Here is a 25813-nt window from a genome sequence, read left to right on the forward strand (position 1 = left end):
ATGACTTTGATGAGATGAGAGAAGAAGGCTTCAGTCCATCAAATTTCTCAGAGCTAAAGGAGGAATTACGTACCCAGCGCAAAGAAACTAAAAATTTTGAAAAAAAAGTGGAAGAATTGATGGCTAGAGTAATTAATGCAGAGAAGGTCATAAACGAAATGAAAGAGATGAAAACCATGACACGAGAAATACGTGACAAATGCACAAGCTTCAGTAACTGACTCGATCAACTGGAAGAAAGAGTATCTGCGATTGAGGATCAAATGAATGAAATGAAGCGAGAAGAGAAACCAAAAGAAAAAAGAAGAAAAAGAAATGAACAAAGCCTGCAAGAAGTATGGGATTATGTAAAAAGACCAAATCTACGTCTGATTGGGGTGCCTGAAAGTGAGGGGGAAAATGGAACCAAGTTGGAAAACACTCTTCAGGATATCATCCAGGAGAACTTCCCCAACCTAGTAGGGCAGGCCAACATTCAAATCCAGGAAATACAGAGAACGCCACAAAGATACTCCTCGAGAAGAGCAACTCCAAGACACATAATTGCCAGATTCACCAAAGTTGAAATGAAGGAAAAAATCTTAAGGGCAGCCAGAGAGAAAGGTCGGGTTACCCACAAAGGGAAGCCCATCAGACTAACAGCAGATCTCTCGGCAGAAACTCTCCAAGCCAGAAGAGAGTGGGGGCCAATATTCAACATTCTTAAAGAAAAGAATTTTAAACCCAGAATTTCATATCCAGCCAAACTAAGTTTCATAAGTGAAGGAGAAATAAAATCCTTTACAGATAAGCAAATGCTTAGAGATTTTGTCACCACTAGGCCTGCCTTACAAGAGACCCTGAAGGAAGCACTAAACATGGAAAGGAACAACCGGTACCAGCCATTGCAAAAACATGCCAAAATGTAAAGACCATCGAGGCTAGGAAGAAACTGCATCAACTAACGAGCAAAATAACCAGTTAATATCATAATGGCAGGATCAAGTTCACACATAACAATCTTAACCTTAAATGTAAATGGACTAAATGCTCCAATTAAAAGACACAGACTGGCAAACTGGATAAAGAGTCAAGACCCATCAGTCTGCTGTATTCAGGAGACCCATCTCACACGCAGAGACATACATAGGCTCAAAATAAAGGGATGGAGGAAGATTTATCAAGCAAATGGAGAACAAAAAAAAGCGGGGGTTGCAATACTAGTCTCTGATAAAACAGACTTTAAACCATCAAAGATCAAAAGAGACAAAGAAGGCCATTACAAAATGGTAAAGGGATCAATTCAACAGGAAGAGCTAACTATCCTAAATATATATGCACCCAATACAGGAGCACCCAGATTCATAAAGCAAGTCCTTAGAGACTTACAAAGAGACTTAGACTCCCATACAATAATAATGGGAGACTTCAACACTCCACTGTCAACATTAGACAGATCAACGAGACAGAAAGTTAACAAGGATATCCAGGAATTGAACTCATCTCTGCAGCAAGCAGACCTAATAGACATCTGTAGAACTCTCCACCCCAAATCAACAGAATATACATTCTTCTCAGCACCACATCGTACTTACTCCAAAATCGACCACGTAATTGGAAGTAAAGCACTCCTCAGCAAATGTACAAGAACAGAAATTATAACACACTGTCTCTCAGACCACAGTGCAATCTAACTAGAACTCAGGACTAAGAAACTCAATCAAAACCGCTCAACTACATGGAAACTGAACAACCTGCTCCTGAATGACTACTGGGTACATAACGAAATGAAGGCAGAAATAAAGATGTTTTTGAAACCAATGAGAACAAAGATACAACATACCAGAATCTCTGGGACACATTTAAAGCAGTGTGTAGAGGGAAATTTATAGCACTAAATGCCCACAAGAGAAAGCAGGAAAGATCTAAAATTGACACTCTAACATCACAATTAAAAGAACTAGAGAAGCAAGAGCAAACACATTTGAAAGCTAGCAGAAGGCTAGAAATAACTAAGATCAGAGCAGAACTGAAGGAGATAGAGACACAAAAAACTCTCCAAAAAATCAATGAATCCAGGAGTTGGTTTTTTGAAAAGATCAACAAAATTGACAGACCACTAGCAAGACTAATAAAGAAGAAAAGAGAGAAGAATCAAATCAACGCAATTAAAAATGATAAAGGGGATATCACCACCGACCCCACAGAAATACAAACTACCATCAGAGAATACTATAAACACCTCTACGCAAATAAACTGGAAAATCTAGAAGAAATGGATAATTTCCTGGACACTTACACTCTTCCAAGACTAAACCAGGAAGAAGTTGAATCCCTGAATAGACCAATAGCAGGCTCTGAAATTGAGGCAATAATTAATAGCCTACCAACCAAAAAAAGTCCAGGACCAGATGGATTCACAGCTGAATTCTACCAGAGGTACAAGGAGGAGTTGGTACCATTCCTTCTGAAACTATTCCAATCAATAGAAAAAGAGGGAATCCTCCCTAACTCATTTTATGAGGCCAACATCATCCTGATACCAAAGCCTGGCAGAGACACAACAAAAAAAGAGAATTTTAGACCAATATCCCTGATGAACATCGATGCAAAAATCCTCAATAAAATACTGGCAAACCGGATTCAGCAACACATCAAAAAGCTTATCCACCATGATCAAGTGGGCTTCATCCCTGGGATGCAAGGCTGGTTCAACATTCGCAAATCAATAAACATAATCCAGCATATAAACAGAACCAAAGACAAGAACCACATGATTATCTCAATAGATGCAGAAAAGGCTTTTGACAAAATTCAACAGCGCTTCATGCTAAAAACTCTCAATAAATTCGGTATTGATGGAACGTACCTCAAAATAATAACAGCTATTTATGACAAACCGACAGCCAATATCATACTGAATGGGCAAAAACTGGAAAAATTCCCTTTGAAAACTGGCACAAGACAGGGATGCCCTCTCTCACCACTCCTATTCAACATAGTGTTGGAAGTTCTGGCTAGGGCAATCAGGCAAGAGAAAGAAATCAAGGGTATTCAGTTAGGAAAAGAAGAAGTCAAACTGTCCCTGTTTGCAGATGACATGATTGTATATTTAGAAAACCCCATTGTCTCAGCCCAAAATCTCCTTAAGCTGATAAGCAACTTCAGCAAAGTCTCAGGATACAAAATTAATGTGCAAAAATCACAAGCATTCTTATACACCAGTAACAGACAAACAGAGAGCCAAATCAGGAATGAACTTCCATTCACAATTGCTTCAAAGAGAATAAAATACCTAGGAATCCAACTTACAAGGGATGTAAAGGACCTCTTCAAGGAGAACTACAAACCACTGCTCAGTGAAATAAAAGAGGACACAAACAAATGGAAGAACATACCATGCTCATGGATAGGAAGAATCAATATCGTGAAAATGGCCATACTGCCCAAGGTAATTTACAGATTCAATGCCATCCCCATCAAGCTACCAATGAGTTTCTTCACAGAATTGGAAAACACTGCTTTAAAGTTCATATGGAACCAAAAAAGAGCCCGCATCTCCAAGACAATCCTAAGTCAAAAGAACAAAGCTGGAGGCATCACGCTACCTGACTTCAAACTATACTACAAGGTTACAGTAACCAAAACAGCATGGTACTGGTACCAAAACAGAGATATAGACCAATGGAACAGAACAGAGTCCTCAGAAATAATACCACACTTCTACAGCCATCTGATCTTTGACAAACCTGAGAGAAACAAGAAATGGGGAAAGGATCCCCTATTTAATAAATGGTGCTGGGAAAACTGGCCAGCCATAAGTAGAAAGCTGAAACTGGATCCTTTCCTTACTCCTTATACGAAAATTAATTCAAGACGGATTAGAGACTTAAATGTTAGACCTAATACCATAAAAATCCTAGAGGAAAACCTAGGTAGTACCATTCAGGACATAGGCATGGGCAAAGACTTCATGTCTAAAACACCAAAAGCAACGGCGGCAAAAGCCAAAATTGACAAATGGGATCTCATTAAACTAAAGAGCTTCTGCACAGCAAAAGAAACTACCATCAGAGTGAACAGGCAACCTACAAAATGGGAGAAAATTTTTGCAATCTACTCATCTGACAAAGGGCTAATATCCAGAACCTACAAAGAACTCAAACAAATTTACAAGAAAAAAACAAACAACCCCATCAAAAAGTGGGCAAAGGATATGAACAGACATTTCTCAAAAGAAGACATTCATACAGCCAACAGACACATGAAAAAATGCTCATCATCACTGGCCATCAGAGAAATGCAAATCAAAACCACAATGAGATACCATCTCACACCAGTTAGAATGGCGATCATTAAAAAGTCAGGAAACAACAGGTGCTGGAGAGGATGTGGAGAAATAGGAACACTTTTACACTGTTGGTGGGATTGTAAACTAGTTCAACCATTATGGAAAACAGTATGGCGATTCCTCAAGGATCTAGAACTAGATGTACCATATGACCCAGCCATCCCATTACTGGGTATATACCCAAAGGATTATAAATTATGCTGCTATAAAGACACATGCACACATATGTTTATTGCAGCACTATTCACAATAGCAAAGACTTGGAATCAACCCAAATGTCCATCAGTGACAGATTGGATTAAGAAAATGTGGCACATATACACCATGGAATACTATGCAGCCATCAAAAAGGATGAGTTTGCATCCTTTGTAGGGACATGGATGCAGCTGGAAACCATCATTCTTAGCAAACTATCACAAGAACAGAAAACCAAACACCGCATGTTCTCACTCATAGGTGGGAACTGAACAATGAGATCACTTGGACTCAGGAAGGGGAACATCACACACAGGGTCCTATCATGGGGAGGGGGGAGGGGGGAGGGATTGTATTGGGAGTTATACCTGATGTAAATGATGAGTTGATGGGTGCAGCACAGCAACATGGCACAAGTATACATATGTAACAAACCTGCACGTTATGCACATGTACCCTACAACTTAAAGTATAATAATAATAAATAAATTAAAAAAAAAAAAAAAAAAGAGAGAGTCACGTCAAAATCAAAGATACAGACCCAAATCTCATGTGGAGGTAGCTTAGGACAGAATCTATCTAATGGGGGTTTTCGGGGAGCTGATTTCAGAAAGTCACTTCAAGACTTCTGTCTGTTATCCAGCCTATGCTAGCTAGTCTACACCTTGCCTCTTTCCTGCTATAATGTTTCCAGGAAAACAAATAATATTCTCCCTGAGACGACTGTTCATCAGGATGCAGAGATACCTACTTTACCTTTTTAGCACCCAAATACATTCACCCAAACCAGTGGTCTCAGTTAAAATCAAAACCTTTTAAGGTTCTTGATCTGGTTTTCCTGTACAGCACAGCTTCTGAATCAAAAGAAGGGGGAGAGATTCTAAATTTGGTTCAGCTGGTTTCTCATACTTCTTACTGAAGAATATCTGGAAGCTAAGAAGCAAAATATGTAGGTTGCATTTTCAGTTTTAAAACTAATGGAAAAAAATACTCAGTATATTTCACTGTTTCCAATTTTTAATCTCTGTTTTTATTCACTCTCAAGAGCAATCACTTCCCCATGGGAACTTTATAACAGTTGTCTGTAGTTCATTCTGGAGGTAAAATTTCCCCTAAGAACTTGGAAATAAGGGAGATAAGAGTGGTCTCTGGGAAATAGACTTTAGGACGAACGCAATGACCAGAAGATAAAATCACTTTTAAAGAAAAAGAGTGGGTCTGGGTTTAGAAGACCTGAGACTATGCTTATTAACCAAAATCATTACCAAAGAAGGAGTACAACAAAAAGGGGGATGTGAGAGGGGCCAGGCACAACCATTTACAGAAGAAGAACAGACTTTCCTGGGCAGACTCCCCAGGCAAGATCCCCCAAACTTCTGAACTACTCACAGACCCTTCCTAATGGGAGAGCACCAAACATATTGGGCCTTGATTCATCCAGTGCCTTTGTCCTAATTCAGTCCTCACTGAGCAGCCTTCCTTATGTGACTTTCTGTGTAAGCCTGTCTATGGGGAAAGAAGGCACTGACCACATAGGCTTGGACTCACCTATACAACCACAGGTGTGAACTGAATCCTCTCTAAGTGCCTGGCTCTGTCCTAGACAACAGACATACAATAGAAAACTCAACAGTTCAGGTCCTTAGGGAAAACACAAACAAGCAAATAAATAAGTAACTGCAGCTAGTGATAAGAACCATTAAAAAATAATAATAATAAAGGCCATGCCTGTAATCCCAGCACTTTGGGAGGCAGAGGCTGGAAGATCGCTTGAGCCCAAGAGTTCAAGATGAGCTTGGGTAACATGGTGAAATCCCATCTCTACTACACAGAATACAAACATTAGCTGGGCATGGTGGCATGCACTTGTAGTCCCAGCTACCTGGGAGGCTGAGGCAGGAGGATCTCTTGAGCCTGAGAGTCAAAGGTTGCTGTGAGCCCAGATTGTGCCACTGCACTCCAGTCTGGGTGACAGAGACTCTGTCTCAAATAATGCTAATAATAATAATAAAGCTAGGTGATGGACTAGATAATGGCTGGGTGGTAGGTGGTTTAAGAAGAGGGATCAGGAATGGCTTATTTGAAAAAAAAAAAAATGACATTTAATTTAAGAGCAGAGACAAAGCCTACCCCAAGCATTTGTTTCGTTTTGTTTTGCTTTGAGAAGGAGTCCTGCTCTGTCACCCAGGCTGGACTGCAGTGGAGCAATCTTGGCTCACTGCAAGCTCTGCCTCCCTGGTTCACACCACTCTCCTGTCTCAGCCTCCCAAGTAGCTGGGACTACAGGCGCCCGCCACCATGCCCGGCTAATTAGTAAAGACGGGGTTTCACCATGTTAGCCAGGTTGGTCTCGATTTCCTGACCTCGTGATCTGCCCGCCTCGGCCTCCCAAAGTGCTGGGATTACAGGCGTGAGCCACCGCACCCAGCCCCAAGCATTTTCTAAAAGCATTTTCTAACTACGCTTTTTAAAAAGTCATGTATTGACACGATGGTAGAGAAGAGCATGATGAAAAGACTTAGAACCAGCAATGCGAAGGGGAGTATGAAGTGTGTAGACAAGTTAGGTAATGGGTAGATTCTTTTTTTGTGCTTGCCCTTCATCAAACACAGCTGAAGCCCTACTTCCTCACTGCCAATCCCTGCCCAACCCTCTCCCAGGTTTGCACCCCCAGATGTTAAACATGACTGTGCCTCTGACTGATAGCGTGGTGAGGATCCAGAATCTGCCATGTAACAATGGGGAAAGAGAGCTTCTCTGCAGAGGGAACAGGAAAAGCTGTCAGAGAAGAACAAACCCAATGCTTCTTTGGAACTTACAGTGAATCTGGAGCTTTATGAACACGGGGAAAAGTACAGGAGCCAGGATCAGAGAAACAGCCAAGAGCAGAGCCACAGGAAAAAGCTTTAGTTTTACTGTAAGTCCAGTAGGAAGTAAGTAAGTGACATGACCTCATTTGCATATTTATTTTTATTTTATTTTTTTGAGACAGAGTCTCACTTTGTCACCCAGGCTGTAGTGCAGTGCAGCATGAGCAGCCTCAACTTCCCAGGCTCAGGTTATTCTCTCACCTCAGCCTTCAGAGAATCTGGGATTACAGGTACACACCACCATGCCCACCAATTTTTGTATTTTTAGTAGAGATGCGGTTTCCCATGCTGCCCAGTCTGGTCTCAAACTCCTGGACTCAAGCAATCTGCCCATCTCCGCCTCCCAAAGTGCTAGGATCATAGTCTTGAGTCACCATGCTTGTTTACATATTTTAAAGATCCCATTGGCTACTGGGCGGAGAATAAACTGCAAGGCTAAAGGTAAAAGAAGCAGCAAGATTAGTTAGAAAGTTCTAAAAGTACCCTAGGCAAGCAGTGATGTGGCTTGACTAGGATGCCAGCAGTAGTGTGGAGAGAAGAGAGTAACTTTAGGGCATATTTTGGAGATGGAGTCCCAGGATTTGTTGATAGACATGTATTTGGGGTGGAGAGTCATGCTTTGGCTTAGCAGAGTAGTGATGTTTATGGAAACTAGAAAGATTGGGCTCTTTGATGGGCTTGAGATGTCCACTAAAGGCACAAGTAGAGATTAAGTTAGGCAGCTGGGACTCCTGGGAAAACATTGAGATGAATATATAAATTAGGCACTTATCTGTGCCTAGATGATTTCTAAAGCCATGGACATTCCCAGCCTTGAGGTGGTGATTTTTCACTGTAAATTAATAAATTGGGTAACTTATTAAGGTAGTGGGAGCCAAGCTAAGATGCCCCAACACAGCTGGTCATCCCCAGTGTGGGCCTGCCCATCTGCTTTGCCAAAGGCCTCAGTTGAGAGCTGCTTCTACAAGGTTGTTTTGTTGTGTTTCCACATATAAAACTCTGTGCCCAAGTTCCCCTTTATTCTTACGGATCAACGTGGAAATCAGAAAAAGTGATATTTATTTAAAATGTTTTTGAAAAAATGCATGACAGTGCTTATTTGGTGGAATAAAGAAATATTACACAAATAAAAGAGAAACTTAAATAAGCAGATTAAGCAATACAACCAAACACTTGTGTAGACCTTTTCTGAGGCAACATGCAGTAACCAGAGCTCCTTGACTTTGAACTCAATGTGGAAAGGCTCTATTGGTTAAGTAACCTAACGAAACAAGTACCCCAAAAAGTCATGATAGACATCCTAGAATAAAATGAACATAGGGCAATTTATATTTATCCCCTTAATAGTTATTCATTGAGTAATTACTATGTAATTACTGTGTTGACTTCATGCCCTCCTGGGGCTCCTTTCTCAGCAGAGGAGACAGACCATACTAAGGGATGGAGCTGATGGAGGTGGGTGTGAAATACCTTTTGACCAAGGTAAGAAGGTGATAGGCAGTTCCAACGAGAAAAGGACCCTTAGTTAAGCTGCCCCTAATGGGGCAGCTGGGCTCAGGATCTGCTGAACCAGCCTGAGAAGGCTGAACCTTCTCTCCTCTAGGCTCTATGCTTCATTTTAAGTGCCCATCTTTCCCCCTCAGGCTGATGGCTGCATCCTGTAAACCATTTAAGTGTTAAGATCCAAGAATGCTTGACTTTTCATTTCAGATTATGTAGGATGAACCAGTTTAGGTAAAGGAAGTTTCCTTAGTATCACTTCCAATTGACTAGAAATTTACCATGGGGTTTGTGGCCAGTGCCCTGACTGGCTATAAACACGTCTTGCTCTGCAGGTCACTGACCTGAGTGTGTATTTCCCTCAAGGACCTGGGAGAGAGGAGTGACTATGGCAGGACAAGGTTCACCTTATCTTGAAGTCCCTAGGCCAAAAATTTTATTAGTAGCACTCTTAACTAGCACCTCCATTTCATTATTGCCAACAGTCAGGCTTTTAAAGGGCTTCAGAGGCTACAGACTTTTTTTTCAATGTCTGAACTTCAGATGAGTTGTCATAAAATCACCTTTGTTCTACATGATGCATTGTGCCTGGATGAAACAACTCATTATAAAAGGAGAACACTGCCCTTCCCCACCATGTCAGAATTCAGTGTTTGCCACAAAGGCAGCATCAGCTTCAACCGAAGATAATAGTCACATACACATACTCACAATCACAGCTGAGTTTGATATTTTACCTATGACAGTCTTTTATTAAACCCTTTGTAAGAGATTTTAAATACTTTCATTCTTTATAACTTATTTGGATAACACTGCACAAGAATGCCCCTCCCTTTCCCCATTTCTCTGCACTATCACCAAAGGCCAGTTGTATTCTAGATAATCAGCACATAAAGTAAAATCAGAAAAGAATTAATTATTTCCATGTTTACCTATAAAGATAATGGTTTGAAATCTGTTACTGTGTTTTTCTTCCTGGATAATTCCTCATTGGAAATTACAGAACACAGGCTCTAGGTGCCACAGCCTTTTGAAAACTTCTATCCTGAGAGGATCACAGACCTTGCCTTACCTTTAGTTGAACTAGATGTACATCCACATGTTTGCTGTCCGAATCCTGCTGGACTGAATAGGTTAGGTCTCGGACCCTCTCTGAGGTCATCCGGAGCCAGGTCTCAATTTCAGGTAAGTGGAGGACAATTTTCCAGTCAGCCCCTGTGTGTAGTGGGGGTGGCTTTTCATACTGCTGGTCAGAGTCCATGTCCTTCATTGCCTCTTCTCCCTCACCCTGCTCCACAGTGGGGGTCACATTGATGGCCATGGGTGAAGCATCAGTAGCCATGGGATCCAGGTCCTGTGACCTCAGGGGGGAAAGTGTCACGCTCATGGTTAACATGGAGAAGTCTAAACCTCACTTCTTTCCAAAACAGCTGAAAGGCAAAAGGAAAGAAGAAAGCAAGAGTCAGTCAAGATTGCCAAATAAAGAAATGATACTTCACAGAAGAAACAGGATTTCTAAATTAAGCCAGATTTCTAAATTAAGAAACCATAGCTCATAACAAAAACAGAAAGAGGTATTTTGATTTTCTACATGGTAGCCCCAAGAGCCAGGAAATAATATGAACATAAAACCATTGTGATATTGCCTACTACCCCCCGCCACCCCCATCTATTTTTCCCTCATTTCTTAGTAACAAAATCCGAGTTTTTAGCTGTTCATATTCCTGCCCAGAATTTAAAACTACATTCCCCATCTCCTTTGCAGCTAGGTGTGGCCATGTTCTGGCCAATGAGTGGAATTGTTGTGTTGAAATTCTGGGAGAGCTGCTTACAGGGAGCTGACTCAATTAGGAGGGGCTCCCTTTATGCCCTTCTACTTTCCTCCCCTTCTTCCAGCCTGTGACGTGGACTTGATGGCTAGAGCAGCTGGCAACCCAGACCCAGAAAGGCCTTTGACTATGATGGGTGGAGGATGGTGGAGCATGGAGGTAGAAACACGGGTCCCATATGATAACAGAGGAGCTACCATACCAGGCCTGAGTGCTGCCCTGTATTTCTTTTATGTGAGAAAAAAGCCAAACTTCTATCTTGTTCAAGCCACGATTATTTTGGGCTTTTTTACTAAAAGTATCCAAACATCATTTTGACTATAAAATCAACATATTCAATACATGGGACAGCTACAGTGGGAAGATGTTCTAACTACAAAAAACACTGAGCTGAATTCAGGAGATATTGCTCCTTTCTATGACTTGTTAGCTAAATAATAACCTGTGACAATCCCAAATCTTTACTTTCCTAGAAAATATAAATCATGGATTGTACTGAATAGATCTAATTAACTCTCAATCTAAATTATATTAATATTTGGTTATATGGAATTTTTAGAGGTTTCTGGAATTTTAAGGGTAATAAATTGGTCTGAAATACATAAACAGTAAAATATTAACCAAATAAGTTAAAATAACGTAAGTGTAATTCATCATAAAGTAAGGTTGGGTTTTAAGATAAATTTAATTAGTTTAATTATCCAGCTATTAAATTTATCTCTCTTCTGGAACCAGTCTAGTATAACAACAACTTTTAGGCTCTTGTATTTTAAAATAAATAAGCACTATTTTTAGTCTCAGGAGCAGCTTTTTCTACTCAAGGCAATGAATTTCTTTTTCTTTTATAATTTTTTGTCTGGTTCTACATATTCAAGTTAGTTTATACCGTTATTCCCCCAAAGATGAAAGGTGACTCACCAAAAGATCAGAAATTAAATGTGATTGTCAAAAAGTAGTTCATATTTGTATAGTAACAAATATTCAACAACAGAAGCAAAATTATCTTTACATACCAAAAGAGAGGGGAAACTTTAGAAATGCTTCCAATTTGACTGGAAACATGTATCTTTCCATACAGGAATGAGGAGTGGAAATAAAAAAGACTTGTTGAGTTGACAAAAGCCTTAAGACTAAGTCACTGCTATGACATATTTTTTCAGAATCTTTCCAATACTGCAGCATAATCCCTTTCTCTAATTTCTTAAGCATCTAACTTTTGAATTAAATGATGAGGAGAAGGCCAGGCGCGGTGGCTCACGCCTGTAATCCTAACACTTTGGGAGGCGGAGGCGGGCGGATTACCTGAGGTCAGGAGTTCAAGACCTGCCTGGCCAACATGGTGAAGCCCCATCGCTACCAAAAATACCAAAAATTAGCCGGGTGTAGCGGTGGGCGCCTGTAATCCCAGCTACTCAGGAGGCTGAGACAGAAGAATCGCTTGAACCCGGGAGGGGGAGGTTGCGGTGAGCTGAGCCAAGATGGCACCATTGTGCTGTAGCCTGGGCAACAAGAATGAAACTATGTCTCAAAAAAAAAAAAAAAAAAAAAAACAAAACAAAACAAAAAAAAACCAGAGAGAATTACAGATAAATTTTTAAAACAAAGTTATTTGCACAGAGCAAAATATATGTCATAAAGTAGGTTTACCACTTTGATACCTGCCTTAGAGAATGGCTTCAGGCTTCAATTAGATAGCCTCCTCCACCTGATTGCAAAAGGCAGAAATCCATACCCCACACTTTTTTCTTTCCCATGAATATAAGGCAGACACCCCACATTTTTAACTATGTTTGTATTCTCTTTTAAAAGTAATAAGAATACTAGACCCAGCTATTAAAAAAAACAAAAACAAAAACAATTAGAAAATAACAAAATTTCACTGAGAGGGATAAAACTCCAGGAAGAGTAAGCTACCATACCACTTCTTCAGAAACCATACTCCAGCCTCAGGCTGATTCCAACTTCTCCAATTTTTTTTTTTTTTTTAGACAGAGTCTCACTCTGTCACCCAGGCTGGAGTGTCGGCCAGGCTGGAGTGCAGTGGCATGCTCTCGGCTCACTGCGAGCTCCACCTCCCGGGTTCACGCCATTCTCCTGCCTCAGCCTCCCGAGTAGCTGGGACTACAGGCACCCGCCACCACGCCCGGCTGCTTTTTTGTATTTTTAGTAGAGACAGGGTTTCACCGTGTTAGCCAGGATGGGCTCGATCTCCTAAGCCACCGTGCCTGGCCCCAAATTTTTAATATTTAGAAAAGATTATTAATTGAGCCACTGCCCTCTGGGGGTAAGTTTAGAATCACAATCCTAGAGAAGGAATCTGATACATAAAGGTTAATAAGGTTTCTAGTTCAAGAACATAGAACTGGTTATAAAGGGAGACACTGGTGTCACAACGGTTTCCTCTTCTAAGAAGCCAGAGTCATTGAAACTAGAAAACTGAATGCTGAGCCAGGGCAGCATACAATGAACTGTTTAAGCTACACTCACACACACACACTCGCCCACAAAACCCTGCCCCAAAGCCCTGCACAACTGAAAAACAGTGCTTAGTCACTGTGTTTTCTCTGAAACTCCTAAGTCAAGGCAGGGCCTTCCTTGGAATACACATCCTACTGTAAACTAAAAAACACACTAAAGAATTAGCTCAGTGCAATTTATGCCCCAACTTGCAACATTTCCATATACACCATTATGTGCACTAAGCACACTGCAGTTTTATATGATTCGGGGCAAAATACTCCACACATTTCTTGGCCTCAGTTTCTTCATCTGTAAAATGACAAAATTGAACTAGATGGCCAGTAGGATCCCATTTGCCCTAAGAATCTGTGATTGCCTAGGGTTATTTATCCAGAGATTTGGAAGCTCTTGGAAGTTTCCTGCCTATCCTGAGAGCTGTGTAGCTACTAAATGATGGTCTCCATTTTATCAAAGCATACAAGTATTATTGATAGATGTGTCCTACTTAATGAAAAGGAATAAATTGCTATCATGAAAAAAGCATTTTGTTAAGTCATCATTTATGCATTTTTTGTTGCTAATTCTTCCCAGAGGAACAAACATGGGAGATTCTCCCCTCTAGAAGTCTGCCACTTAAGACTGACAAAACAGATGTGGTTATATACGTAGAAGACAAATCAGAATAAAATAAAAATATGAAAAGCATAGCTGGAGAGGAGAGGATGTGCATCCTATGTGAGTAAAGTACAAAGAAATCTTACATTCAAGCTGCCAAAGCAAAATTTTCCTGTAACTATAAAACTTTTACCTAGATGCTATGTTTCCACATTTAACTGATCAGACTATACACAAGAGAATTTCTATAACCTGCAGAAATAAAGCAAAGTGTGCTTTACTCAAGTTTCATTTCAACTTCTATTTACTTTCCCTCACATATATCTTTGCCACTAGGAAAAGAATGGTATATGTATCATTAAGCACAGCAAGCCTGGGTAGTAGCATAAAATGGATTAATTGCCCATTTTCATGAAAAGAAATTACCACATTTTTCAGTTGTTAGTAGTAGTTCACATTTAAATGTAGCATATATGGATGGTCATACTCTATTTCTGATTTTAACAGAATCACATCTGATTTTAAAGATAAATTATAATTTTTTTTAAAATGCTTCCCATTGTAGAAACCTACAGTAACAGTCTTTGTGAATATTTTTCTTGCCCTTATCAGGATTATTCAAGTTTCTTTCTCACCAAGCTAATTACTCCATTTGAATGCAAACAGAAAGCAGGAAATTGAGCATAAGTCTATATTTGTAAATAACATAAGTTTTGAATTCTTTTTTACAAGTCATCTTGCAATAAGATTTCTTTCTAGTCACAGAGACGTTTTTTAAAAAGCTTAGACTACAAGTTCTGATAGTGAAAATAAAAAAATTTGACTAAGTGCACACAGGCACCCACCAAGTTGCAACTCTGGCTCCAAGATGGTGTGAAGGGAGTGATCAGCCAGCTTTTTGGAACCCAGTGACCTCTCATCTCCCTCCCCCTACATCAAATGCTTGTCTGCGGCCACCTTTCCAACATTAGCGATAATACCACCTTTATCCCAGCTGCTGTTAAAAATAACATCCATCAAATCCTTTCCTTTACACAAATCCAAAGAAGAGGCAATAATTAAAGTGCAATAGCTGAAAGCAGTAATTATTTTAAGGCTTTTTAAAAAAAAGTTATAAAAGGGTTTTCCCATCTTACTCTATAATCCTATAGAAACATGCCATGGATGGCTTATTAACAAGAACTGTTTCTGTGATCTCGTGTCCACAAGTTTTGGGTTGGAGCCTGACGCTAGCAGAAGGCATTCGACTTGAATAAACAAACACAGTTAAATTAGAAAAGTTCATTCGACCAAATCAGGAGACAAAAAAGTTCAGCTACATCGCCATCAAAACTTCCCACCTCCCTCTCCTTTCTTTTACAATTTTTTCTCTTAAATAAAATAACAGAAAAGCCAGGTATCTTGCCGACTGTACTCACTGTAAATGGTTCTGTCCCTAATGGCCCTTCAGGATTAATCATCTGGCTCCTCCTCTCCCCGCTGTTTCTCTTCTTGTGGCCAAACAATATGAAGGCCAGTGTCGGGGCTGCACCATGCTGGAGGACACTGGTGCCAGTAGGGTCCCAGCTTCATACTCCCTTAGTGGCCTAAATCTCTTGGGCAGAGAGGGCTGCTATGCAGTCCCTATTTGGAAGCTAATGTATAAGCTCCAGGATTGTGCAGTCATAGGCAGACCTTTTGCAAACAAGCAGTGATGAGTGGGCTGAGAAAAAGGAGACAGTTGCCAGAACAAGGATCACTATAGAAAAGAGTCTTTGGGTGGACAGAGCACTTACAATCATGGTTCAGAAGAATCAAGACTATACTCTCAAAAACCCCAACAATCTTAAAGCAGGATAAATTAATAGTACTGTGCTAACATGACTAGCTGACAAAGCCAACTTCAGCCAAATAAATTCCTGCTCTGTCTCAGCAAGAAACTGTTCTTTCCATGTAAGAGCATTATCATGAGTACAGTTTGAGAGGCAGTCTTTTCATCATGTAAATCAACCCTAAGCCTACATTCTTATTCTCAGTCTTTCTCGCCCTGCTTACTCCTTAAAACATAAGCAAGTGATTAAAGCATAATTCTAGTCAAATTAACAGATGTGCTTGCTACATAGCACTTATTGCAGAACAGAGGTAGAAAAAATTATATTAAGCATCACATAATTTTCCTTTTTCTCCCCCTTCATTTCTTCTCTTACATTTTTATGACCACTCTTCACAGAACCTATTCATACAGACACTGAATTTAGAAATAAAAAAATCCTCTGGCCTGTTTCAATTTTTGTCTAAGGTTAGCTCTCATGACTTGATTGCATTAAGGAGAAAGACAGAAACTCCAGAGGTGTACCCTGTATTTGATTCCAGGATACCAGATTGGGCTCTGCAAAGAAAACACAAAAGCAAATTTAATACATTGGTTAATTAAATGCCACTGCCTAACCAGATAGATGAGGGTCTGATTCGTCACTTAGTTTTAAATCTTGCTGCCTGCCTACGTCCCATGCCTTTTGTTGGGTCAAGAGCTGGGAAACTTTAAATGGCTTTAAGCTCTAAAATAGAAGAGGCAAAGAGTTGCTGCCAAATATTAAGTTAAATCTGTTCTTAGGGAAAAAGTTAAAGTGGCTTCTGTAAGATGCTCCTAAGGAAATGTCCATAATTGCTTCCTGATGCCTTCTTCTCCTTTGCTCTCTTTCCCTGCCCACCCCAGTGCCCTCCAACACTCACGTAGAGTAACACTGTTTAGTGAGAGCACTGCAGTAGCCCCAGATTAATCTTACTTTCTAATCCTCTTGCAATAACAGGCCAGCCTACAAGTGGATGTCAGTGAGGAGAAGGACTACAAGTGCCCCAGGGGGGAAACAGCATGTCAATAGGGGAGCCCAAACAGATTTCCATAATTTAAAAGATCTCGGTGTTATCATTGGTGTTTCTCTCTCCTTTCCCTTTTTGAATATGTCCTTTTGTACAGCTGTGCCCCTCGGCAGATGGGTGATTACATTCTGCTAATCACTTAGAGACCATGCACCATCTCCTGGGTCTTTCCTCAAATACCCGCTAACTCCCTTGCCCAGAGAACAGTCTGCTATCAACCATAACACACTTAATCAATCATCTTCTCCCCTCAAACCTTCCTCCTACCCCTCTCCCCAATTATTCAGATCTTCCTGTGGCAGGGATACCGAGATTGACTCAGATATTCATCATGCCTTCTGTATTTTCTTTCCTCCACTACAGCAGTCATTTCCTGTCACACAGAGATTCATTTGGCTGCTTCAGGCAGGCAGCCGCAGTGGCACCCATGGTCATCAGTATGTGGACCTGGACTCAGTGAACACTAATGAGCATTCATACTTCTCACCCTCATCCCAAGTTGCTAAAAATCACCTTAAAATATTAGGCAGTCACCTTTCTATTGTTCAAGAAATTGTGAGAGACTGGATTTGTAAAACTTTAATACATAATTTGTACAATTGTTGCCTTTGTCAATGCTATTAAGGTAAAGAAAATGAAACAAGATTCATTTCAAATCAACTGACATTTAGTGGTCAGTATTTAAATCAACTGACATTACTGAAAATCAACTATATAAAAGGCATTCTATGTATATGTGACTCATCATATTTACCCTCAAGGAAATTATAACTTTATAGAAACAATCTCTCTCTCTCTCTCACCTCTCTCTCTCCTCTCCCCGTCTCCCCCTGACCCAAACACATACTCATACCTACTGCACCAACAGGCTATTGTCAAATATATGAAGGGCAAAAACAAACAAACAAAAGCCCAGTAAGGCCCCAGGAGTGTCAATTATCCTGAGTAAAGGAAAGATAAGTGCGAACCTTTACCACAGAAGGTAATATTTCAGGTGGCTTATAAAAATGGGTCTGGAATTCCCTACTCAATAAATGGTGCTGGGATAACTGGCCAGCCATATGCAGAAGATTGAAACTGGACCCTTCCTAACACCATATTCAAAAATTAACTCAAGATGAATTAAAGACTTAAATGTAAAACCTAAAACTATAAAAACCCTGGAGACAACCCAGGCAATACTATTCAGGACATAGGCACGGGCAAAGATTTCATGATGAAGACACCAAAAGCAATTGCAACAAAAGCAAAAATTGACAAATGGGATCCAATTAAACTGAAGAACGTCTGCACAGCAAAAGAAACTATTAACAGAGTAAATGGACAGCCTACTGAATGGGAGAAAATCTGTGCAAACTATGCATCTAACAAAGGTCTAATATCCAGTATCTGTAAGAAACTTAAACAAACTTACAAGAGAAAAACAACCCCATAAAAAAGTGGGCAAAGGACATGAACAACTTCCTTCCTTCCTTCCTTCCTTCCTTCCTTCCTTCCTTCCTTCCTGCCTGCCTGCCTGCCTTCCCGCCTTCCCACCTTCCCGCCTTTCTCTTTCTCTCTTTCCTCTGTTGCCCTGGCTGGGATGCAGTGGCACAATCTCAGCTCACTGCACCTCTTCCTCCTGGGTTCATGTGATCCTCCCACCTCAGCCTCCCAAGTAGCTATGACCACCGGAACACAACACCACGCCTGTCGAACTTTTGTGTTTTTTTGTAGAGACAAGGTGTCACCATGTTGCCCAGGCTGGTCTCAAACTCCTAGCCATTGGCCCACCTTGACTTCCCAAAGTCCTGGAATTATAGGCATAAGCCACCACAGCCAGCCAATGAACAGACACTTTTCAAAAGAAGGTATACATGTGGCCAACAATCACATGAAAAAAAAGCTCAACATCACTGATCATTAGAGAAATGCAAATCAAAAACAAAATGAGATGCCATCTGACACCAGTCAGAATGGCTATTATTAAAATGTCAAAAAAATAACAGATGCTGGCAAGGTTGTGGAGAAAAAGGAATGCTTATACACTGTTGGTGGGAGTGTAAATTAGTTCAGCCATTGCGGAAGTCAGTGTGGTGATTCCTCAAAGACCTAATGACAGAAATACTATTTGATCCAGCAATCCTATACCCAAAAGAATATAACTCATTCTATTATAAAGACACATACATGCATATGTTCATGGCAGCACTATTCACAATAGCAAATACATGGAATCAACCTAAATGCCCATCAATGGTAGACTGGATAAAGGAAATGTGGTACATATACACCATGGAATACTATGCAGCCATAGAAAAGAATGAGATCATGTCCTTTGCAGGGACATGGATAGAGCTGGAGGCCATTATCCTTAACAAACTAACACAAGCACAGAAAACCAAATACGGCATGTTCTCACTTATAAGTGGGAGCTAAATGATGAGGACACAGGGACACACAGAGGTGAACAATACACACAAGGGCCTTTCAGAGGGTGGAAGGTAGGGGGAGGGAGAGGATCAGGAAAAATAACTAATGGATACTAGGCTTAATACATGGGTGATGAAATAATCTGTACAACAAACCCCAAATACACAAATTTTCCTATATAACAGACCTGAACTTGTACCCCTGAACTTAAAATAAAAGTTAAAAATAGACAAAACAAAATTTTTTTAAAAAGAGAAAAAGGATATCATTTAAACAAGCAGAGATGGAAGGGAGGTAAAGGAATTCTAGGCTGGGGAAACTGCATGGATAAAGATACCTCAACACCAAGAAGCTGGGAGAATCAGCAAATAATTGAGTGTTGAAGGGAACAGGAAGCTTGATGGGGCCAAGAAACAGATTAAGCTACAAGGTAAGTTGCTGCCATATTGTAAGAGGGATGAGAATGCCATGTTATGGAATTTGGAATAAATCTTGCAGGGAGCAAGGATTCTAAAAAGATTGTCAAAAAAGAATAATTCAATTATAGTTGTATCCTAGAATGGTACAGGAAAGTCAATACATGCACTCTTATTTAGAAAATGAAATAAGAAATCAGCATCATGAGAGGATCAACATCCACTTTTTCAAGCAAAGACTTTATTAACACCAAGTGTAACCTTAAAAACTTCTTTCTAGCCCAGAAAGAAAAGATATATATAGAGAAAGAATACAAGTTTGACTTTTGGATCAAAATGATTAAAAGAGTTCTACACTGTGTCCTACCTACTCCATTAAATATAAAAAGAATTCTCCATTTTTAGTTCTCCATTAACCCTACTCACAATCTTAGTATTATAGATTTGAAGTGGAAAAATTTTAAGGATCATTTCATGCAATGTTTCTACTTTTTTCTTGTTCTAAAATTATTTTAAAATTCATTAAAGAGTTATATATATATAAACATTGTATATATAAACATATATATAAAAAACATTGTAAAAATAGGCAAGATTGAAGATAAAAGATCCCTCTTTAGCCCCACATTCTCTACAGTCAACAAGCGATAAGAAGCTATTTATATGCTGTGACCTCAATATGTAAAGTAGGAGAGAAATGAGCCCTGAGGGAAGGGTCATCTTGAAAGATCCTGAAGTCTGAATTAGTTATCTGTATTAATTCAGCAATATAGAAGTATTTGCTAATTTAGCATTTACCAGGTGTTAATAAGTATTCTACAAAAAGGTTGTTAATAAAAATAAGTTGGGGCTGGGAATGGTGGCTCATGCCTGTAATCCCAGCACTTTGGGAGATGAAGGTGGGAGATTGATTAAGCCCAGGAGTTCGAGACCAGCCTGGAAAACATAATAAAACCCCATCTCCACCAAAAAAAAAAAAAAACAAAAAAAAAAAAAAAAAAAACAACTTAGCCAGGCGTGGTGGCATGCACCTGTAGTCCCAGATACCAGGGAGGCTGAGGTAGAACGATCACCTGATCCCAAGAGGTCAAGCCTGCAGTGAACTGTAGTCTCACCACTGTATTCCAGCCTGGGTGACAAAGTGAGACCCTATCTCAAAAAACAAACAAACAAACAAACAAAAAATTAATTGGGAGAGGCCTGGGCAATTTCTGAGTAAAGACGGCCAACTGAATACACAGACTTAATTTTTCTCCTTCCAGAAACCCTACCAACACTACTGAAAAAGTTTTTTTGTTAAGTATAACCACTCAAGAACGGGAAGAAAAATGGGATTTTGGAAGCCAGAAATTAGATGAATAAATGATAAATGACTTAACCAACTCATAAAAACTAAATCTTAAGTCAGCAGTACAGAGAACAACCAACCAACAAAGAACAGAGAACAATTCTGATTTTTACTTCAGAATCCTTCAAGTATTTTGAAATTGATGGAACCAGGTACCTCTGGAAGTAAAGGTGGAGTGTTGTGTAGGGAAGAATTACCTTTATCTAAAGAAAAGATGGGCCTTTGCCCCAGCTCCCAGGAAGTAACCTCTAAACCCTTGGAATTTCCCAAATGTTAGGAATATCTGAGTTAATTATGATGGGCCCCTTAGACTATACCTGGTAAGTGTGTGCTAATAAGGTGACTCAGAATGAGGGCTGGCCAGACAGAAGAACCAACCATGTGGTCAAAGGGTTGAGGCTTTGGGCAATGATGTGGGTGGTGATTCAATCAATCACACCTATGTAATGCAGCCCCAATAAAAACTATGGACATTGAAGCTTAGACAAGCTTCCCAAATTGGCGGTATTCCATGTGCATTGTCACACATCAACAACAGAAGGGTAATATATCCCTGAGGACCTGGAAGATTTGTGCTAGCCTCAGATTCTTCCCTATGTGTGTGTTCCTGTGGCTGGCTCTTATTTGTATCCTATTGCTACAATAAAACCATAATAAGTAATAGCACTTTCCTGAGTTCTATGAGTTGTTCTAGTGTATTATCAAAACTGACAGAGTCTATGTGAACTCTCAAATGTATAGCCAATTGGTCTGAAATGAGGATAGCCCTGGGGACCCCCAAATTTGCAACTGGCATCAGGAAGTTGGGCAGAACTGTCAGTCTTGGTGGTCTGTGCCCTTAACCTCAAGCTTGGCCTAACTCCAGGTAAAGAGACAATCATATGTTAAGATTAATCTTGATTTTTAAAAATGTTTAAAAATCAGTGAGAACTATAAGTCTCTCCTTACTCTGTGTTGCTGATTAGTTGCTTCCACCCCTAGTTCAGACAGAAGACTGGACGTATATTACCTAGAAAGAATGAATCACAGGGTCTCTGGACTGGCAGACACCAGGCGCAATTGAGGAGTATTCTGAAAATAAGAGGATTCAACTAATGTAGACATTCTGAATGTTGAGATCCCCAGTCCTCTTCCCTGACTCAGCTCCTCATACACTGGGAGCAATTTCTTTACCCTCCAGTCAAGAGACTAGAGATTCCCTCTCTAGGAGATCTGATCAGTCCAAGAAGACAAGATACTGAAATTGGCACATCCAGATTACCCTACAGTGACGTTCAGTCAACAGGCCTACCTACACATTCAGAGCATCCAATCAGCTTTCTAGTCTTTTACTCCTAAATATGAGTAGGCAGTCAAGGATTAGCAGAGATTTAGGGAAAGCTCCAGTTTGTGTAACAGACTCACAGCAAGCAACAAAAATCTCAACCTGGAGGAAACACACTATCCATGGAAAATATGATTTGGGTAAAAAAGAAAGATTATCAGAGATAAGATATTATATCCATAAAATAAGAAAAAGAGGCTATACTTCAAAAGAAATATGTGTAGAACCAAAAAAGAACTCTGGGAAAATAAAAGTATGTATAATAGCAAAAATGAAAACCACAATATAATAGCTAAAAATAAAGTTGAGGAAATCTCACAGAATGTAAAGTAAAAAGGTAAATAGATATAAATTAGGAGAGAAAAGGTAAGATAATTAGTGACCATTGCAGGAGGTCCAACACCTAGAGGAAAGGAGTTCCTGAAGGCAAGTGGAAAGAGAAAGGAGGAATTATCAATGAAATCTTTCAAGAAAATGAAGGACCTGAGTTTACAAATTTAAAAGACCAGCCTAGTGCACTAAAAATAGACAAACACCAAAGGAACATTATTTGAAATCTCAGAATATGCAGGGAAGTAAGTTTTAGGGTGGAAGTAGAAGTATATACAAAGCATGATAAATCAGACTGGTTTGGATTTCTCAACAGCAACATTAAAAGCCAGAAGACAATTTGTTTTACATAAGAAGGAAAAATAATTCTAATCTAGAATTTTATAGCAAGAATAATATAGACTAATAATCAGTGAGAAGGTAGAATAAAGGTATTTTCAGACACATACACACACACACACAATCCATCTTCTACACACTTTTCTTAAAAGATACCAGAGGCTATGCTCTGCTAAAACAAAGGAGTAAAGCAAGAAAGAAGTAGTCACAGGATGAAGCAATAGGAGGCCCACCTCCCCAGAGCGAAGAGGAAGGGAAATCCCCAAATGGCGGCTGTATACCCGGCAAAGAAGGGTTTCCAGTCCAGACTACAACAGGTCAGAAGGCTCCTGTCAAGACTGCTTCAAACAGATGATGTTGAGAGAAAATCTGATGTAAATGAATATACCCAGAAGAGATTTACCCAACTTGTAGAGAATTAGGGGTTGAATTGGAGATAAACACATAGAAAACTAAGCAAACAATAATAATTGTAAATTCCAGAAAGAAACAAAAATTGTTGAAAAATAGAACAAAAATCATATTCTTCTTTGTGGTATAGCTACCAACTGCACTTGAATAGTCTTAATAATTTAAACACTCAATGCTGCAATAACCCAAAATCATGGCCTAATTTTATAGGAAGAAAGGAGGGATGGGAATTGTGTGCATGTGCACGTGCACGCCTATGAGAATGTGAGAGAAAGAGAGAGACAGGGTAGGAGAATTAGCTAAATAAATTCTCATCTTTTACAGTGAGAGGTAAATAGATAAAGCTAAGGAAAAAAAAATACTCAGGGAGTAGCCATACCATCCTATCATTTCAAGATAGAGGTAGTTACCAAGAGAATCAGCTAAAAGATAAAAAGTGGTTGCCTCTGGAGAATGGGAAATGGAAAAGAAGAGAAGCTGGAGACTGTTGTGTATGTTAAGAAACCTCAGAACTATTTGACTTAACTATCTGTATGCAAACATAAAGCTTAAAACATACCTAGATTAAAAAATGAAAGAACTTCTTTACTACAGGACAGGGTTTTAACACTCTCGGGTACATTGAGCATTTCCAAACAGGGGATAGGGAGATAGAGCGCATTAGTTCCAAAATCTATTTTACTATGAAAATAATGATTTTTTGTTTTTTTTCTTTTGTTTTTTGTAGAGAATGTCATAAGACTGGGTGGGGTACAACTTGGTTGATATTAACTTTAAAATGCCAAAAGTTCAAAATTGTGCCTATCCACTCCTAAAACATTATATATTTTTAAATACAAAATGCTCACTGTGACTCAAATGAATAATGAGGTTGCATTTGCTTCATTCAATCTCTTTAAGAAAGAAATGCTTCCTATGAAATAAACCTGATCTCAGGATGACAACCACAGGTGATTAAGTGATCAAGTTGAAAGTAAGGTTATTTCACTATCTGCCCCATAAGTAGATATATTGTGGAGTGAATAACTTTTATTTTTTAAGACAACTGAATCAGGCTGAGATATCAAATAATACATTAAGCCAAATCTGTCAACTAATATTACATTTGTTTTTGCTGTTCATGCTGCAACATGAGAACACATCAAATAACTACTCACACTGCTGTTCTTTCATAAACAGAAGGCATTTTACGGGTGATGAACTTTCATAAAGAGCATGATTTTCAAAAGCATTATTCCTATTCACTATTATTTCCTACTCACTATAGACTCCCAGACATGTAAAAAAGAGTTTCCCTTACAAGACTCTGATGTCAGATTTTAAAATACTAACAAGAGATAGCAAGGGCTCTCAGTATCCAGAGATTTGATGTGATCAGAGATCCTCCCTCTGAATATTCTTTATTACAGAAAGAATAATAAAGGTCTTCTACTATGTTGACTTTTCAAAAAAACAATTTCAGCAAGGTAGAACCTATTATTTCAAATATTATATAACGGTTTTGCTTAAAATGCATCAAGTTCATTACAGTCAAGCATTTCAGCCTAATTAGCCATCTAAATTGAAGGTGAGTGTTTGATAAAGTATGAATTGTTTCAAGATGAATTGGTGTTTTCAAAAATAATCCCTAGAACAAGTAATTTAAGTTACATATCATGGATAAATAATTTAAGTTACATAAAATGCATATTTTCTAGTGGAAACTAGACAGTACAAGCTTATGAATATTTTTGTTCTGTTTAAGCTGGTAGATAATAAAAGCATGGCAAGCAAACCAGCTCAATACAAATTCACCTTCACTCAATTTTTCTCTTTTTAAATAATAATTTATTATCTTGCTCAATGAAATAAATAGCAACAATAAGAACTGCTGAGTAAGAGCTAATGACTTAAATGCCTCTAAAAAGAATCTAGTAGATCCTTCATCAACCCTAGAAAATTAGTTATAGATTAAATATTACCAGATACTTTGCCAACTCTTCCATTCAGCAAAGACAGAAACAAGATTTTTTTTTAATTCAGGGGTGTCTCTAAGTCATGGGAAAATAAGGAACAGAATGCTGAACATTTTAATAGGTCAACCCATATTCTCTCCCCTCTGCCATGAGAGTACTAAGGCCTAAGTTAAAGCAAAGACCCATCAGCCATTTGCTTTTATTACTTACCACTAACCAAAGTATAGCTGTGATGTGGAAGGAAGGAAGCAGCAGTTGCTAAGCAGGGTCATGATTTCTGAGCCTTTCACTTTTTGCCCTCCTTTGCCCTCTTGGATAAAACTTCAACATCCCAGCACTTGAGCAGCTGGCTGCCATCCGAGAGTGATTCAGATGTTTGGAAGGTAATTGTCCCCTATGCTTTTTAATTTTTCATTCTTTCTCTTTGTTAGCAATAGTTTCTCATAATTGACATGACACTCAGAAACAACTGGTCCTTTTCAATAGGCTCTAGAAATCATCTATTTATAATTTTCCAGCTAATGCTTCAAAATCATCACATGACATTGCTACTGTTGGTCTTACTTAGTCATTTGCAGCCAAACGCAAATGAATCTCAGACAAATTCTGCTAGTCATAA

The 25813-nt window shown here is 39.3% G+C and overlaps 1 protein-coding gene across 5 annotated transcripts in view; it reads right to left on the bottom strand.

The window, feature by feature from the left end:
- The window catches only part of LOC105477949 (A-kinase anchoring protein 6), a 651033-nt gene that overhangs the window by 407243 nt on the left and 217977 nt on the right, over nt 1-25813 (bottom strand). For 4 of the 5 annotated variants that reach the window (XM_011734851.3, XM_011734847.3, XM_011734848.3 and 1 more), the window contains one exon: nt 9969-10326. In XM_011734851.3, the coding sequence (XP_011733153.2) occupies nt 9969-10292 (324 nt within the window). In that variant the 5' untranslated portion in view covers nt 10293-10326. Of the gene's footprint in view, nt 1-9968; nt 10327-25404; nt 25583-25813 lie in introns of those variants that run through there. The other variant, XM_011734849.3, reaches the window with a different exon arrangement.

This window comes from Macaca nemestrina, chromosome 7 (assembly GCF_043159975.1).
Source record: "Macaca nemestrina isolate mMacNem1 chromosome 7, mMacNem.hap1, whole genome shotgun sequence".
Lineage (NCBI taxonomy): Eukaryota > Metazoa > Chordata > Mammalia > Primates > Cercopithecidae > Macaca > Macaca nemestrina.